The sequence below is a fragment of the Abramis brama genome (genome assembly GCF_963993115.1).
Source record: "Abramis brama genome assembly, chromosome: 3".
Classification (NCBI taxonomy): Eukaryota; Metazoa; Chordata; class Actinopteri; order Cypriniformes; family Leuciscidae; genus Abramis; species Abramis brama.
Window position 1 is genome coordinate 38800761 of NC_139965.1, and position 19251 is coordinate 38820011.

Sequence of the window (19251 nt, forward strand, 5' to 3'; positions counted from 1 at the left end):
ATAGGCTATATATATATATATATATAATAACATGTAGGTTAATTAAAGTAAAATTATTGATAAACGTGTCTTTGGTATGTAATTAAATAAGTACTTTGGGGTTCTTGTTCATATTTATTTTCATATAAAAGCAACAGAACTTAAATTACATCCAGTTTATTAGCAACACCGTGCACGAGCCTGAATCCCGCGATATCCGCCTTTGATCTCGCAGGTGTCTGATCCACAGCGAGAAGAGAGAAGTTCAGTGAACTGTCCGTCCCTTTATACTGTCTATGTGTCCGTCTTGCCTGCACTTTTTTCACTCCTCCCCTCACTGCAGCCGCCTACTCTCGTCTACATTTCAGGCGAGGCAAGGCAAATCTCAAACAAGCTGCTGCATGTGGGAGGGAAAGTTATTTTGATTATTTACAGTGGATCATGTATAATAATAAAAAATGTGCACAGATAAATCCTTTATAAGAAATAGTGCAATAGTCCATGAAAAATAAGAATGGTCAATTTTGACTTCATGGTGACTTAAGTTGAATCTGTTAGGCCTTCTTCATTGCTACTGTCTTTTCGTAAGCACACTGTTGCACTTTTTAGCCAGATGATGGCACTGCAGTGCTGCATTGTGTAAATCACGTGAGAGAATCTGAAACCGATACCGCTGCATTTTCTTGAAAATGAAAGTAAATCCGGGCGTATTGCTCTGTTAAAAGTCCGTCACCACTCTGATCCACGGGACATGAGGAAGTAGATTACTTACCAGACACACAGACGAGCGAAAGAGTTTCTTTAGCATCTCATTCTCAACAACATGCCCACTTTAAATGGTATGTTCACACTTTTTATCTTTATCTTCAAGAAATGCTAATGATTCGTGTGAATGTATAATTACCTAAGAAAAGTGAACACCATATAGGTTATTATAATTAGTTTGTCTGTACAGTGAGGGTGACTCCGGATTTGCTTTATCATAGTAGTATCATGTCATGTAACATTTCGTGCTGTATCAATGTATCATTATAGTTGATATAATTGTTATTCTTGACAAACTCACGTTGAGTTTGAATTATTTTTTTCTGTTTAGAATGAAAACACTAATTTATTATTCATGTTGAAATATGTATGCCTTGCTTCTCCAAGTCATCTGACGATGTTAGGAGTATGTTGGTTATTTAAAAATAAAAATAAATAAATAAAGCATAAAATGACACACTTTGTGTTTCCCATAGGAAATCAAAATGGCAAAAAGGACGATGACTTTTCTGGAAAGAAGTGCAAAACACTTCCCACTGAGCTACTCAAGAGAGGTGGAGATGCTGTCAGGGTAGATCTACAGCGTAACAGACTCAAACAAATCACTGGCATCTCGCAACTGACAAACCTGAAAGAGCTTAACCTGAGCAGGAATGAGATCACTGACTTCCCCCTTGAGATTAGAGGGTTACGCCAATTGGAGAAACTTTATTTGAATCAGAACAGTCTCAAAACCATTCCAGAAAATGTATTTCCATCTTTGGGAAAACTTCAATTCTTAAAGTTGAGCACCAATCGGCTTGAAAAGCTACCCATCGATTTGAACAGGTGCCAAGATCTCACCTATCTGAACCTGTCCAACAACTGCCTGAAGAATTTGGATCCTATTGTGGATCTTTCACACCTTAAAGAACTTTATGTTGAGAGGAACCAGTTGTATGAGCTACCAGAAAAGCTCTTTCAAAACACTAGTTTAACTCTGTTCAAAGCTAATGGCAACCCTCTTAGAAAGCCACCTGTGGAGGTCTGTACTGGGGGATTGAGAGATATCCAGAGTTACTTTTCAATGCTGGAGGCAAACGCCCCACATGTCTACACTGTGAAGACCATGTTTCTGGGGAACTCCATGGCAGGGAAATCCACTCTCTGCCGCAGTCTGGAGCAGGGTTGCCCTGTACCTGTGGAAGAGGCTGATCGTACTGTAGGGATCGATATCAGTAAAGTTGATAGAGATGGCATCCGTTTCTTCTTTTGGGACTTTGCTGGACAAGAGGAATACTACATGACCCATCATGTTTTTATAACAGCTCAAGCCTTTGTCATACTTGCCATCAACCTTTCCAGGTAAAGCATTATTTTTTTTTATTTTTTTTTTGATACTGGGACCTTTTTAGATCAAATGGTTCAATATACTCTAACCACTAAACACACTATAAGTCATTGGCAATTCATTCTGAATCACTTATTACTTTTGCTCGTCCTTTTAAATTGTTTGTGTGATGGGCACAAATGATTTGTTGGCTTTAGGAGGGGCTATTTCTTTTCTAAACAATCAGATGTCTGATCTCTGCATTGTGGACAATAAAATAGGCAAAACCAGAATATTATAGAGGATTCACAATTAACATTAATTTAACTCCTCTCACATTTTTACAATTGATTTTATATTGTGAATTTTCACATATTTGACATACAAGATTAACTTTATTTTTATTTATATATTAATTTATTTTTTTAGATCTTTTTTTAAAGGGGTCCTATTATGCTTTTTCACGTTTTCAACTTTGTTAATGTGTAATGTTGAGCATAAAAAAGATCTGCAAGGCTACAAAGCTCAAAGTCCAAAGGGAGATATTTTATTTAACAGAATTAACCTTTTCAAGAACTACAACGAACAGCTTGTGTGGACTACAATGCGATTTTTCCGGATTTTATGAAGTCACAAAGTTACTCATTAAAAAAAAAAAAAAAAAAAAAAAAAAAAAGTTACTCATTAAAATAATTCCTACCCACGGAAAATGCAAAAAAGCGGACAAGGCCTGGTTGAGCTTCATTAGAGTAGAAAGTAGAGTAGAAAGCTATGTTGAAGAGACACTGTAACGATATAAAGTTAAGAAAACTAAACAACCGAGAGAAATATATGTCTACTACATCAGATTTAAAGTTTTATCTTTACATCAGCATCGGGGAATAACATTATAATCTCGTTCACGCTAGAGAAAGCTGCTTACATGTGCAAAACTAAATGTGAAGACTTTTGTGTCTTTATCAGCTTTTCCATACTGGCCCTGATAATCATCACAAATACTTACCGCTTGCTCCATTTCTGTAAATCCTTTTTTTTTTTTTTTTCAATGAATGAATGAATGACTCTCTCACCTGTTGCTCTAGTCTTCATCAACAGCACCTCCTGCTGATGAGGTCGACTAACAGCTATGGAGATTATCAATCGGCACTGATATTCCTCATTCCCGGATGTCAAATGTTAAATTTTCTGTGGAATTTGAACCACTGAATTTGTGGAAGCAAATTGCCTGTCGAATATTATAGGTTGTATTTTTAAACAGAATGAATATTTTGGAAGTGAAATCTGAAAGGTGAATATGCATCATTGAATTTTTCAAAATGAAAACAAATGTTTTGAATTGAAATATTCACAGCTTAAATTGTTGAATTTCAGCCCGTAAAAATGCAACCCCTAAAAATACAATGCTTTAAAATGCAAGCAGGGTTAATGCAATGCATATTTTTTTCAAGTGCAATTCAACAAGCTTTTTTGTTTCAAAAACATTTGTCATTATTTTACTTCCACAAGAGAAGTGCTATGTAATAATGTAAAATATGTGAAAAATAATGTATGTTTTGAATAGTCAAGCATGAAAGCATATTCTAGAACATCCCAAAAACAAAATCAAGACTTCATAAAAGGGCATAATAGGACCTATCCTGGGTTTCCCCATGCTGCCTTGTGCGCAGTACGATTTTATTCACGCTGCTAGGCAGCCTGGACACCATGGACCAGATTTTCCCCTCAAAAAGGGAACCAATCACAGAACGGGGAGGGAGCAGCAAGACGATGACGACGTCTATGTGACACACCGAAGCAGTTTGTTTATATCTATGGATCCAACATGGCAGCAGACGCGAAGTTACCTTTCGATGCAGCCTTAGATAGTGTTCTAAGTAGTTTAGAACGCAAGTTTATTTCGTCTTCTTCCTCGCCGAATTTCTGTTGCTCTACATACGTCATCTGGTATAACTGAAACGATTGGCTATGAGCTACGTACAGGCGCATTTGATAGACATTCGTAGCGCCCAATAAACGGCTCTATGAGAAAATGAACATGTGGTTCCCAGACCACGTCTCCATGAGACGAGGTCTGACGTTAGCCAGGTTAAATAGGACCCCTTTAAGATTAACTTTAAGTTAAAATAACTTTATTTAAATTAATATATATATATATATTAATATAATATGAAATTATATATTTATTCATTTATTTTAGTTACAACTTGGACAACCAGAGTTTCAAAGAGAACGTGGAGTTCTGGATCAAAAATCTACAGCTTAAGATACCAGACTCAGTGGTCCTGCTTGTAGGCACTCATGTTGACCAGTGCACAGAGACTGAGGTGAATGAAAAGAAAAAACACATCGAAGAGGGGGTGAAGGAAATGCTTAAAAAGCACACAGATACCTTAGAGCAGCGGAGAAAGAACCTCGAGGATAGGGACAACCTAACTGAGAACTACGACCAGATACATCAAATCGAAAGACTCACTGAGTACAAACTAAAGGTAATTTGGTTTTGTATTGCTGTCTTAAAATATGCATCCAATGAAATGTGCTGCTATGATCTGCTTCATTTCCTTTCGTTTTTAGGTCCTTGAATTTATACTTATAGATTGCACTAAACAGGAGGACATTGACAGACTACTTACTCGCATCAAAAATGATGTTTTGAACAAAGATACATTCCCCAACATTGAAAAGACTTTACCTAGGATCTACTATGATGTGGAGAAGCATATCCAGGAACTTGATATTCCAAAGCATGGTGAGTAGTTTTTTGTTTTGTTCGTTCTTAAATTAGTTTCTTTAATTAATAATTTTCTAAAGTCTGAAATTTGCTCCTATTAACAGGAATTGTGAGTCAAAATGTCCTCTTGCTTGAACTGAAGAATAGACATGAAACACTGGACGATGACAAACTGAAGTTAATTCTTCAGTATCTTCACCGAATTGGCGTCATTATGTGGTACAATGAAATCCCAGAATTGGAAGGTTCTGTGTTTGTGAAACCATCATTCCTCATCTCACTGTTCAAGGTTCATGCGTCAAACATTTAAACTACAAGCATTAAATGTCTTTGAATGGCAATGCTAATCCGTGTATCACTTAAAATCCTTCATCACTTATTTCTTTTGTTTCTGTCACAGACTATTGTGAGACATGACTTGGTCCAGGAACTGAACAAGATTTCCACTGCACAGCTGAGGTCAGAAAACGCACTTGCAATTCAGAAGAAAAGATGGATCAGTGACTATAAAGACAGAGCATCCTTAAGCAATGTGGCTATTAGGATCCTTGTGCGGACTGAGCTCCAGAAGAGTTATGGCAAGAATGATGAAGAGCTAATTGAGGAGGTTGTTGGGTCCAGAAAGAAGGAGGGGAGTCTCCTTTCACTACTAAAACACTTTGATGTATGTTTGTCAACCAAACATAACGGTCCTCTCAATCCAAAAGCCAACGAATTCTGTCCAAAAAAAGACTGGGTGGCCTCAAATCCAATTGTGTACGAGCCAGATGCCTGTCTTTTCCCGAATTACCTGTCAGACAATGAACAGGTAAAGCAAAAGTGGGAATCAGACAATACAGAAGACCTCAACATCCATGTATACCTCCTACCTGAGATTCCACATGGTTTCTTCCACAGGTGAATGCTTATGCTTGTCTTTTTTAGACAAAATGTGACTCTGGATCACAAAACCAGTCACAAGTTGCACGTGTATATTTGTGGCAATAGCCAACAATACATTGTATGGGTCAAAATTATCCATTTTTCTTTTATGGCAAAAATCATTAGGATATTAAGTAAAGATCATGTTCCATGAAGATATTTTGTAAATTTCCTACCGTAAATATATAAAACATTTATTTTTGTGAGTGGATGCAGCACAATCACGAACATAATGGACAACTTTAAAGGCGATTTTCGCAATGTTTCGATTTTTTTGCATCCTCAGATTCCAGATTGCCAAATATTGTCCTATCCTAACAAACCATACATCAATGGAAAGCTTATTTATTCAGCTTTCAGATGATGTCTACATCTCAATTTCCAAAAATTTACCCATGTGACTGGTTTTGTGGTCCACGGTCACAAATAACGAAATACATGTCATTGAAGAACATTTTGGATTTATTCACTCGATTTGCTGTAAGGGAATGTGCAAAGCATCATCAACCCAGATACCAGAATAATTTTCTCAAAAAGCTAATTTAAACTGAATTGATTGTGAATATGACCTTGGATGACTAGTATGACTTGTAAAACTGTCGCTTTGCAGGCTTGTCATCAGGACATGCTCCTTATACTCTCCATACTGGATAGGAAAAGACCAGTGTATGCTGTGCAGTGGCAACAAACGTTTTCTGCTCAGAGAACGCTGTAATGATGAGGATCAGTTCATTGAGATCCGCTGCAAAGAGAGTGAAGGTAAGACCCCTCTTTTTGATTACATTTGTACATTAACTTTTTGCCTTTTTTTGTGTGCAAGTTTTTATTTTATATTTGTCCTTTTAAAAGAATAATTCACCCATAATTGACTCACCCTCAAGCCATTCTAGGTGTTTATGACTATCTCCTTTCAATCAAACACAATAGGAGTTATATTAAATAACATCCAGTCTCTTCCCAGCTTTGTAATGGCTTTGAATAGTGTCCAATTGTTTTTCAACTCCAAAAAGCGAATCCATCCATCATAAAAGTAATCTAAAATCCAGTGGGTTAATAAATGCCTTCAGAAGTGAAGCTATGAGTTTCTGTAGGAAAAATATCCTTATTTAAAACTTTATAAACTATAATCCCTGGCTTCCAGCAACAGCCATGTGCATGTTCACGAGACAGTCGACTTCCGGTGAAAGGGTCATATGTCATACTTTGGGTCAGAGGTCACCCTTCTGCCTAAACTCGACTCTCTTGGTACGGCCGATGTTTTTATATTTCTGAAAGAAGTCTCTTATGGTCACAAAGGCTGCATCAATTTAATCAAATATCCAGTAAAAACAGACTGAGCGCCAAACTAGAGGTGTGCAATCCTGACCCGATGCAATAGAGTGCGGCGCAGGACAAGTTTTGAATTGCTGATTGCGGATGCAGGAGGGAAGATAGAGATATTTGCATGGCAAAATATAATAATCTAATAATAACAGCACGCAGAATTCTGTCACTTGAGATATGAAGCAACGTGTGTGGAAAAAATAGCCTATAGACACCAAAACGAGACAGAATCTAACTGGACTGGGACTGAAAATTCCATGTAGACCTCTTTCTATGGGCTTTTATAATGTTAAAAAACGCAGGAGCAGTATATAACACATTTTTGTTGGAGAGGTATTGAGAAAGTGAGTGCACAAGCGGGACATTTTTTAGAAAGACTGTAGAAAGAGAGATGGCTGAGATATTACCAAAGTTGAAAAGGTCAGAGGAATATAATTGGAACGATCAGGCAAGAGCTAGGACCCGCGTTAATACTGGGAAAGCTTTCCAGCGCTGCAGGGACGTTAGAAAGCGAGAAGGCCTGAAGATGGACGCAGAAGTTGCTTTGAAGTTTGGATTTATGTATGTATGTCTGTGTTTTTTTCATAAAAAAATATAATTCTATATTTTAAATTAATGACTCTGATCATAGAAAATGTCACTGGATTACAATAGCTCACAAAAAAACAACCATTGTACAAGTAGCCTGCATTGTACTTAATGTTGGTAATGTACATTTTCTTAATGTTGTCACCACTAGGTCTTCTTCATATTAAATCTAAATTATTATATTATACTTCAAAATGTTTCTTCCTGTAGTTGAAACCTCAGAAGACATCCAGAAAGCATGGAGAGTGATAAGGGAGATTATGAAACGACTGAACACACTGACAGAGCAATGGCAAGGGTTGTACCAGATTGTCCACAGTCCTTGCAAGGCCCAGGAATGTGATGACTACTTTGAATGGAATGACTGGCAAGAATGGTTAGAAGATTCCGGAACAAACCCATTTAATGTGTAAGTTGTCATTTGATTTGTCCTCTTTTGTGTTCTCAACAGAGCATTTTTGCTTTCGTTGTATAGTCATATTCTTTTATTGAATTATATGTTTGGCTCATCTTGTTTTTAATCGTATTAAAGGAGAACTCCGGTCAATTTTAAGATTGAGCTCATTTTTTTGTAAATTTGGAGTGCTGTCAATACAGAGAACAACGACAAAAAGATATGTGAAAGATATGAATAAAAATGATGTTATTTCAGCCAGCGCACATACCTGTATTTACATCCTGTTTTCGGTCGAAGGCCACAGTAGTCGATTGTCGAGTTCACGTGCGTGATCATAGGTAACTAAACCTATGCGCGTGAACTTGACAATCGACTACTTTGGACTTCGACCGAAAACAGGATGTAAATACAGGTATGTGCGCTGGCTGAAATAACATCATTTTTATTCATATCTTTCACATCTACTGCAGTCAGATTCACCGTGTTCACTCTGAAGGAATCATCTAACATTGGCTGTGCACTTGTAATGACACATCAAGGATGTTAAGAGGCTAAAAGCAGGTTTAAAACTTGCCCCATTGAAGTCAACAGGGTGCAAATTTTAAAAAGAGGATAACACGGTGTAGACAACACCGATTTTTGTCGTTGTTCTCTGTATTGACAGCACTCCAAATTTACAAAAAAATGAGCTCAATGTTAAAATTGACCGGAGTTCTCCTTTAAGATAAAATCCGGTGACTTATTACTGTGTTCTGTCTTATAGAGGAGAGGAGAATAAAACTTGCCGTTATGGTCACCAACGAAGGACAGAGTTGCTGCTCCCTAGAAGTAAATGCATTTATTTACAGAGAAATACAACACACACTTATTCTTCTGCCTTTTATAATTCTTTGTAATTACTTTTTTTGTATGCAGCTCCTGATGCCTAGACCTGAAGGGAGGACACATGAAATAATAATGCAACAAAGAACCAATACAAAACAAAAATGACTTGACTTGATGTAAAAGGTTTATGTGATTGATAAATTAATTGATAATCAACTTGATTGTGAGTACAAAAAATACTGTAATATATTCAACACTGCAAATTGTAATTGCTCCAAACCAATGAACTAGTTGCCTACATCCTATTTAATATAGGTAATGTATATATATATATTTCAAAAATTTTGTCTAGAATGGACAATCAAACGTTATTTAGGTGAAAATACACAACATTTCTGTTGTTTAATCTACAGTTATAAATTTGTTCAGTGGATATGCTGTCTTGTAGAAACATATTGTCGCCGCTAGGGGGTGATCCAATCATTTACGTTACACATTTTGTTTGAGAACTATTTGTGGAGGGCTAAAGTCTTGCTTTTATGGAGTCCTGGCTTTTTCATGTTAGTTAATTGTCCAATAAAGTTATCCACATACAAAAGTACCATGGAATTTACCAAGTCTTGTATTGTCAGATCATACTTGCTTACTTCTCGCTTACTTGCTTACTTGTTTACTTCAACACAAGTAGCAATTTTTAAACACACACACACACACACACACACACACACACACACACACACAGAGAGAGAGAGAGTATATCTTTTTTATATATATAGCCTAGTTATATTTTTCACAAACTCTTTTTATCTGACATTAGTTTTTGTTGACATTAGTTTTTTTTTTTTTTTTTTTCATGTTCCGATGTTTACTTCATTATAAGTAAGTAGCCTAGCATGCTGTCTATGCCAGTTGATTTGTTTGAACGAGATTTACAGTAGCCTATACTTATTATTATGACTGACGGTTCAGCTTGGAGCAATCTGGGGTTTGGCACGCGCGCGATGGCGCACAAGCACAATGTAAAGGCTTTCCGTTGACTTTTGTTATCTTTAAATTGAGACAATTTTATTTTATATACCCCCGAAACCTAAGCCTTATTAGTTAATAAGTTCTTTTTTTTTTTTCTCATTAGGACCGGTTGATCCACAAAATTTAGGCGATTTCAGTTCTATTCTTGTGGAGACATATGATCCCGACGATGAAAAATCGGATAAAAATATTAACAAAAATAGTCAAAAATAGTCTTAAAAAAATTATTTTTCCTCCATAGGCTGCTATGCAATCTAGAGGATAAAAGTTATTATATTCAAATGAAATTTCTCATTCAGGCTACTTGTTTGCATTATGCCCCAAACAAAACTGTGGCAGTTCCATGTTGATGATGGTTCTTTGATGGGCTAGTTGTATGATAGCCTACTTTTTGGCACTTTTTGTTAATAACATGTAAGTCGCTGTTAGGTAATAACCCGCAGACTGACAACAGGTACATTATACTTGAACTTCTAAAAACTGACGTCACTCCATCGTTTTATTTAATATCAATAGTTGACACTGCACGTTTTACATTCCACAACACGGAACATGTAGGCCTACGCGTGCGCCGGGTGAGCATGATTCCACAGAGATGGGCAATGCCTCATAAGCGTGGCGCAGTGAGCGCACAGAATAGTTCCTTTGAGTTTGTCAAAGCCACGCGCCCGGCGCGCGAAGCCCGAGCAGGGGATTCATACAGGGGGCGGGGTCTTCCTTTAGAAGCGTGCGGCCCGAAAGGGGGTGGAGGTGTGGCGCACGTGTAGAAAAGGGAGAGCAAGTTGCTTTCCCCTCAAATCATTCGATATCGTTAACAACAGGTGTATCGTTTCTTGCGAGCCACGCGAAAGGCACGAGAGCGGCGCATTACTTGCAAACTCCTCACCTCATCTATTTATCTATTTATTTGACGCGACATGGAGGCAACTGTCATCGCCACGACGCAAATAACGCAAGACTCGTTTTATCAGCCGTTTTCGGAGACCCTCCTGCCTCATGCGAAGCAGGACATGGAGTGTAAAGTGCTGAAGAGACAGCGCTCGAGCAGCCCAGAGCTACTCAGGTGCAAGAGGAGACTGACCTTCAACGGACTCGGCTATACTATCCCTCAACAGCAGCCCATGGCGGTGGCCAGACGGAACGAGCGCGAAAGAAACCGCGTCAAGCAGGTGAACATGGGCTTCCAGACGCTTCGCCAGCATGTGCCGAACGGAGCGGCGAACAAGAAGATGAGCAAAGTGGAGACGCTGCGCTCGGCAGTGGAGTACATCCGAGCGCTTCAGCAGCTGCTGGACGAGCACGACGCCGTGTCTGCTGTGTTGCAGTGCGGTGTCTCGTCTCCATCGGTCTCCAACGCGTACTCTGCGGGCACGGAGTCTCCTCGTTCTGCTTACTCCTCTGATGAAGGCAGCTACGAGCCTCTCAGCTCTGAGGAGCAAGAGCTGCTGGACTTCACCACATGGTTCGACAGATATGAATCAGGTACGAACTTTTTTTTGGCGCTTTCAGACTCAACTTTTTTTTTTACATACCCATGGGCCCCACAGCCAAACCAGGGGCCTCCAGTTTAATTTTATTTTTTATATATATATATCTCTGGCACTTTATTATAACAGCATAGATACATAACATTAGAAAAGAGTTCAAGTTCTATATCTTTTTCTTGATCACCTTCTGGTTGAAAACCCTCAGTTTTTATCCAACACATCTTATGACTGAATTGTATTCATTTTTGGTGTATGCCTGTGACTCATAACTGTTATTATTCTATTACAGGTGCTTCACTGACTACTAAAGATTGGTGCTGAATGGAAAACACAGGACCGGTACCGGTCGGAGATACGTTGTCTGCTGGTGCCTGTGAAGAATCCGAGTTCATTGAATGAGCACTGGACACACAGAGGGCCATTTCCAGCAAATGTGCTCATGCACACAAATGCAACACTCGCACGTTTCCAAACGTTAGAACTGCACTGGATTTGAGACGAGCGAGGATGTCTAAACTGCTGACTTTTGTCTTGCCACCCCATTCTGTATTCAACATTTTGCCCCGTTGATGCAATAATGTGTAAATGCGACTGAATGAGCCAGTTCGTTCCTTCCACATTGTACAAATATCGAGGTGACCAGTTGTAGATAAACGAATGAGGAAAAATAGTATCAGGTCCCATAAACGCCATCTGTTAGGGGAATACACTAACGTTACACTAGGCAGCCCACATGCAACCTGTATATTATAATATTTTGTTCTAGATATGTGACAGCGTTTTTGTACCGGATGAATAACTTTTGTATCAAAGTGTGCACTTGTGTGTTTTTCTACAAACTTGTGTATATGCAATTTTTTATAAGAGAAAACCTATTTTATGTAAAATAAAGACTTTATTTATTCAGATAAATGCCTTGTGTTTGTTTGAAATCAACCAACGCCAAATATGTTTAAAAAGCCTATACGGTTTTAAAAATAAATGTTTTACTTGCAGAAATACACTTTGCACAAATGTAGATACTTAGAATAGCGCTGATTTACATGGAAATAACCACTACAGATACACTTTATCTTGATTTCAAATGTTCAAAAGAAGTGGCTTTTGAGTATGTCAACATGGTTTAATTAATGGGAGTCATTTACTGTATAAGCACAAAGGAGAGTGACAGGCAGCTGTAGACGGGACACAACCTTGGGATACAGTGTGTGAACAGTTAATTTTTAAGCAACAACAAAAAAGTTGAAGTGTAAAGCAATTTATAACCCCCGAATACCTTTGTGCTGTAACCAATGTGTCCGTACCAACCTATGGAGGCTGTGAATAGACGTCAACTGAAGACTAATGGTGATGAACTAACTGTCCTGGAGGGCATCCAAAATTTCCTACCAATGTCTGTTAATTTTCCTGTTAAATTTGTCTTTCAGATATATACAGGAGTCTTATCAGCAAAGATAAGGAGATTTGTTTAGGTTTGTGCAGTTCAAACTCCCCATTTAAAATGGATCATGCAAAAAGCAGATCTATTCTTGCTTCAAATGACATCCTTCAAAGTGCTTCAAATGTGAGTCAACCAAGCACCAAGCTTCTGAGTGCATGAAAATTAGCATTTTCTATTGTGCGTGTGAAGTTTGGATGCACTGTAAGGCCTTTCGCCATCATCCAATCAGACAGACCCGTGCTGATTTTGAATGGCCTCTGATTTAAGTGACACAAAAGCACTTTTGTGTGAGGGCTACACCATATTCATCACATTGTGCCTTCAACATAAATCTGATTGGATGTCTCGGGCACTTTGATGTCGCTCCAGTGTACGAGTGGCATTGTGATGTCTAACTTCTGTCTGTATTACCTATTTTCAGCACTTAGAGCAGGAGGTCCTTTTAATTTGTGAAGAGCGAATTCATAAAAAAAAATCTCTTCTCTGATAAAACACCAGCAGAATGATTGACACTACTTTACAGAGCCTCACACAAAAGCCTGATTTGGGTCCGGCGACAAATGAAAGGGGCCGGGTGTGGGCCTCATTCAGACTAATTTTAATCTTTCACTCCCTCTGTTTTTTTTCTTTTTTTCTATAGTTCTCATTTTAGAGAGGATAGATCTCAAAGAAGGAATCCCAGTGTTATATGGAAAACAACAGCCTCAATTTTCCAACTGTTTTACAAATCAGCAACCAGATACTGAAATACAATATTTTAGTCTTGGATTTTACGCCTTGTTTCGTTATTCTTCACAAAATGTCCTTTCTCCTCCATTTTTTTCTCTCTCCATTTGGTTGTTTATCTCTCTCTCTCTCGCTCACGGCTCATGATTGTGTGCAGTCAGGTTGATTTGCCCTGTCTGGCTCTGCATGCTAAACGCTGTCTTAAATTGCCCAGCACCCTCCGCACACACTCCTTCTTGCACACACAATAGTCATCCGTCTCGGCCGAGGGCCAGACCCCCCTCCCACCCCCTCAAACTTCATCACACACACCCAAAACAAACCCTGCTCTGAGCACTGTACTCCTCAGTCCAGCGCCCGATCCAAAAAGAGAGAGTGTGCTTTATTCCACACTCATGCTTTGACTCCCTTTTTGAGAAAATTTCATTAGTGCTGTTTAAAATTAGGAGATAAGAGAAAGATTAGTCCTGTAATGTATGACGATTAAACAAACAGTGATTTGGTGAACCCGTGTGTGGTCAGTGAGTATTCTCTGAGCGCTGGTGCTGGCCAGGGGCCTTGTAAGCAAATACGCTCCTGAAGTTCCTATATCTCTCAGCCACACTTCCATTGTTGTGAGGCGACTCATATCTCCATGGCTTCTGCTTGTTTGAGGAGCTGGTCTGATAGAGGCCCTCTTTGTGGGTGGCTTTCTGAATTTATTCAGGCCTCCCCAATGTAATCTAAATAATCAACTAGCTTTCTTAACTATGGCGGCTGGTGGCTGATTAGATGTTTGTGTTCCCATGTTTATTTCCTGCCGATCAGCTGTGTTGTCTCATTATCTCATTGATGATTGTTATCAGAACGGGCAGTTATGACCTCACCGCTTTCAAACTGCCCACTGCCCACCCCACTTTCTGTTCATTTTAGGATGTCATTTTCATTAAAAACTTTTCAAAATGCCAGTAAATACCATTGTTTTTGCAGACCCAAAGGGATGTAAACGATATCTTGAGGCTTATTCACCAGTGATTTCTACTTTTAACCATGACTTTTCACTTTTTCTTTGTATTACAATTTTATTTCATACACTTCCAAGAATTATTAATGAAGAGCCATTCTGATATTCACATTTCAGTGATTCAAGTTTTTTCAAAACGTTTGTATTTATATATGTTTTTTGTTGTAAATTATTGATGGGGAGTTGTTCTGAGATTCATTAATCAGGGTTCTAACGTATTTATTTTTTTACTTTTTTTTATTTACACTACATTCAAAAATTTGGGTGTCAGTAAGATTTATAAATATTTTGAAAGTCTCTTATGCTCACCAAAGCTGCATTTATTTGACCTAAATAGTAATAACTGAATTATTATAGCAATTTAAATAAAATTTATCTAACAAAATTGTATTTTCAGCAACATTACTCCAGTCTTCAGTGTCACATGATCCTTCAGAAATCATTGTAATATGCTGATTTGATGCTCAAGACACATTTCAAATTATTATCAATGTTGAAAACAGTTACTGTTTTCGGGTTCTTTGATGAATAGAATATACGGTGGCCAAGAGAGCTCAACGCACTGCAAATTAAGAAAACATCTTCATCAGTTTCACAACACATGTGTGCTCCAAATACTCACAACACAACCAAATACAGAAACACGCTGCAAAAGTTCACAACACAGCCAAATACAGAAACGCAACGCACTGCAAATAGAACAGACCACAATGGAAATGTTTCCAGGGGACCCCAGTAAGTGACGAACCCAGCTGGGACGTGCTCACTGCTCAGTCCATAGACAGTATATAAACTGGACACAGCGACCCCATTGGATTCAACGGAGACAAGTGAAGTCAATTAGAAGCACTCACTTCCTGATGGTCGAGCGTACTGCGCAGACTTAAACTGAGCTTGACGACGTAGATGTGACGTAAGCAACCCGTCTGTCTTCTAGTAGCTGTGCCAAGCGAAATCTCAATCATTCCCTTCCGAAACTTGCAGAGGCGGAGAGCGTCAGTAGGAGCTGTCCATGAGCTTGGAGCAGGAGAAACTTTTGCTAAGTATTCTGATTAATTACTTTGCCATTTTGCCTCCACGTCCCCCCGATTGCCCGCGAGCTTCTCCTCCTGTCCATACGGTAATTTCTCTACTGTGCGACAGAGAGTCGCGTGGTTATGACGCAATCGTTAGCCTATTTTTACAAAAACGGCTTCTACGGGGCCATAACGTAAGATACAAGGTAATGGAGCCTTTTATACATTTTCGTGTTTCTTTAGAAATAAATAATGGACAAATGGAGTCTTTAAATGCCTCAGATGTAAAGTTATTCGCTGTCAAAGTGACGCCAAAATGAATGGGAGTCAATGGGATGCTAACAGCAGGTGATGGTCTGCTAGCCAATGGCGGCGCCCGGGGAAACTTCAAAATAATATGAAACGCTGCCCCCCTGGCTCAGTCTACTTTTTTTATTTTTACTTTTTTTTTGTTGCAAAACATACAGAGATGACATGTTTATGACATATAACTTTGTATAGCCTACAATATGTTCAATGTCATCAGAATACAAATGAGAAAAGAAGAGTTAAAGGAGCTGTATGTAAGATTGTGGCCAAAACTGGTACTGCAATCACTTTCAAATTACTGTAGAGCGGTGTATCCCCTCCCCCTCCCCCCTGACTCGAGGTTGCCAGATAGGCTGCATGATCCAGCAGGAACGTTTGTAGCTGCAGCTGTGGGAACTAGAGCAGAGCTGGCAACCCAGATGTTGAAACACAACTGACTTTGTGATTGGTAGATAGGTGGAGGGTGGTGCATCAGGCCAAAACACAACATGACAACATCAACATCAGTTGAGGGCTGCAACCATCACTTTTAAATGACAATATCCTGGCCGTACTACTGTTGTCAGTGATATAAGTATTTGAAATGAACATGATTTCTTAATGTCTAGTGACATATCAGGGCCATTTTATGATTAATTGAAATACATTTCTTACATACAGCTCCTTTAACAATGAGCTGAAAACTAAAAAAAAAAAAGAAAAAAAGATACATAGATAGATAGAGAAAAAGAACACGAGGGTAAGATTTTAATCTATAGCCTACATCAGTTACATAAGGTTTGTCATGTTATGTTTATATAAGTTTCATAAGAAATGTTAGGTAATGCAGGGTCCAAATATGAGACGGCAAGTTTTAAAGTTGAGACATTCACACACAGATATATAACGCGTATTTTAAAAACGTATTTGCAACAGTTATGTTAACAGCAAGAATAAGAAATTTCTGTCTAAAAACAGCTAGCTGCTATTCAGCTGATGGACACCGTGCTGCGTTGTCATGGGAACATCCCAGGTTTAAATAATGAGGAAATTACGTTGTCTTTAGTTGCTCCCTTCACCAAGTGCGATCCAAACGGCTACATAATGGCACACAAGTGCCCTGCTCACTTCAAAGTCTCCACTTCAAGGGCTCTGCCCTTCGAAGGGAGTAGGGCATAGGGATGCTCACGAGCAATTAGCACGTCCTAGCCGGGTTCGTCACTTACTGGGGTCCCCTGGAAACATTTCCATTGTGGTCTGTGCTATTTGCAGCGTGTTTCTGTATTTGGTTGTGTTGTGAGTATTTGGAGCACACATGTGTTGTGAAACTGATGAAGATGTTTTCTTAATTTATGGGTGTTTTTCTATTTGATTGAGTTTTCTTCAGTTGCAGCGCATTGAGCTCTCTCAGCCACCGTAATAGAAAGTTAAAATGAACAGCATTTATTTGAAATAGAAATCTTTTGTAATATTATAAATGTCTTTACTGTCACTTTTGTTCAATTTAATACATCCTTGCTAAATAAAAGTTTTATATATAAATATATATATATATATATATATATATATATATATATATATATATATATATATATATGTATATGTATATGTATATTATTTATGTATACATATATGTATATACAATCATTGTATTTATATATTTTGTTTTATTTATATTTATGTATACAGTATATATAAAAATCTTACTGACCCTAAACGTTTTAATGGTAGTGCACATTTTATTTTTATTTTTATTACTCAAGAATGATTGCTGAAGAGTGCATGCACCTTAAATGTACTTCAGTGTTCCCCAGTGCTCAAAACAACAGGTACAGTTGGTTTGAGGTCAACACAGAGTGACAGCATACAGTGATGACCCTCTGATAGAGGTCACACAAAAGCTCAGGTGTCACTCCGGATTCCATCCCTGCCATTTTAGGCCTGCCCGCTGTATGCCATTCTTCAGCTGTCCCTCCGGGCCACCATGCTTCAACAGACAAATAATGATAAGACTCCACTCCTGATAAGCTTTACATGCTTCAAAGAATGATGGCTGTGGTACCCTAAAAGAAGGTTAAAGCATCTTTAGTTTTGGTAATATTAGTCCAGATATGCATACACATCTGTGCATGCATGATAGCATGCAAGATTAGCATATTGTGGCTTCAGATGGGTTTCCAGCATTCAGTGTCTTTAATTTCCAAGTTTAATAATTTGCCTGGTGTTCTCGCCTCCCCTTATCACCCTCTGATTAACAATCTGTATGCTTAGTGTGACACTATAGTTACAAAAAGGCATAGATGTGAGACCTAAGCTCATTTATCAAAGGCCTGATGATAAGGTACATGCTCCAAACACTTTTTATGTCAATAGCTAAGCAGGTGTGGGAAACCCCTGCTATGAAAGGCTATAGTGACTCCCAACCAGGGGTTTGGGGTACTTTGAAAGATAAATTATGTTTGACATTTAAATCTATAAAACTGAACTTGCTTATAATCTTGTATATATACAAGAAGACTGCACATATTAAAGCAGTCAAATCATATACCACTGTTGAAACATTTGGGGTCAGTAAGATTTAAAGTAATCAATACTTTAATAATACTGTAAATAATACTATAATTTGATTAGAAGGATATTATAAACGATTTCTGATGCAAATAAATGTTGTTCTTTTAAACTTTCTAATCATCAAAGAATCCTGAAAGAAATGTATCACACTTTCCACAAAAATATTAAGCAGCACAACTGTTTTCAACATAAGAATAATAAATGTTTATTAGAATGATTTCTGGAGGATCATGTGACACTGAAGACTGAAGAAGTAATGATGCTTAAAATTCAGCTTTGCCATCTCATGAATAAATTACATTTTAAAACAGAGCACAATTCTTTTAAATTGTAATACTATTGAACAATATTACTGTTTTACCATATTTTTGATCAAATAAATGCAGCCTTATTTGGTGAGCAGAAGAAAGGTTGTTCAAAAACATTAAAAAAATCTATCCGTCTCCAAACTTTATGATTCTTTTTTTTTTAAATCATAATGTTATGTTACACTTACACTTATTTTCTGCACCAAAACACGACAAAGGATCACGATGAATTTGATTTATCATGCATAAAATTACCCTTTTATGTTGTTTAATCTTTTTCTACACTTTTTGGGCAAATTCACAGAGATGCTATACGCAATAGATGCATTCAAGCAACTTAAATCAGAGCAGTCGCCCCTCAAAGAGCAACTAAACAAAGCCCAAAAACATGTGTGCCTGATTGCTGTTCTACATTCTGTATCTGAGCTTCCAGATATTCACAGATGACTTTCATGATAACTCCATGGTGCCTTTCTCAAGAAACTGTTCATGCCTGATCAAACATTTACTCAGCTGATTATCATTCAGCACTCATCAGAGCAAT

The 19251-nt window shown here is 38.0% G+C and overlaps 2 protein-coding genes across 2 annotated transcripts; both read left to right on the forward strand.

Moving 5' to 3' along the window:
* The first annotated feature begins 613 nt into the window (after positions 1–613).
* LOC311079523 (malignant fibrous histiocytoma-amplified sequence 1) lies at positions 614–9453 on the forward strand. Its single transcript, XM_084109034.1, has 10 exons — positions 614–818; positions 1221–2088; positions 4251–4542; positions 4628–4802; positions 4889–5073; positions 5185–5681; positions 6316–6464; positions 7827–8025; positions 8777–8841; positions 8929–9453. Exons 1-10 carry the CDS (start codon positions 803–805, stop codon positions 8940–8942), a joined length of 2460 nt encoding a protein of 819 aa, XP_083965160.1. The 5' UTR covers positions 614–802; the 3' UTR covers positions 8943–9453.
* Positions 9454–10632: 1179 nt separating this feature from the next.
* Positions 10633–12266, forward strand: ascl1b (achaete-scute family bHLH transcription factor 1b). Its single transcript, XM_084110455.1, has 2 exons — positions 10633–11349; positions 11644–12266. The coding sequence occupies exons 1-2, from the start codon at positions 10785–10787 to the stop codon at positions 11673–11675; spliced, it is 597 nt and encodes a 198-aa protein (XP_083966581.1). The 5' UTR covers positions 10633–10784; the 3' UTR covers positions 11676–12266.
* The last annotated feature ends 6985 nt before the right edge of the window (positions 12267–19251 follow it).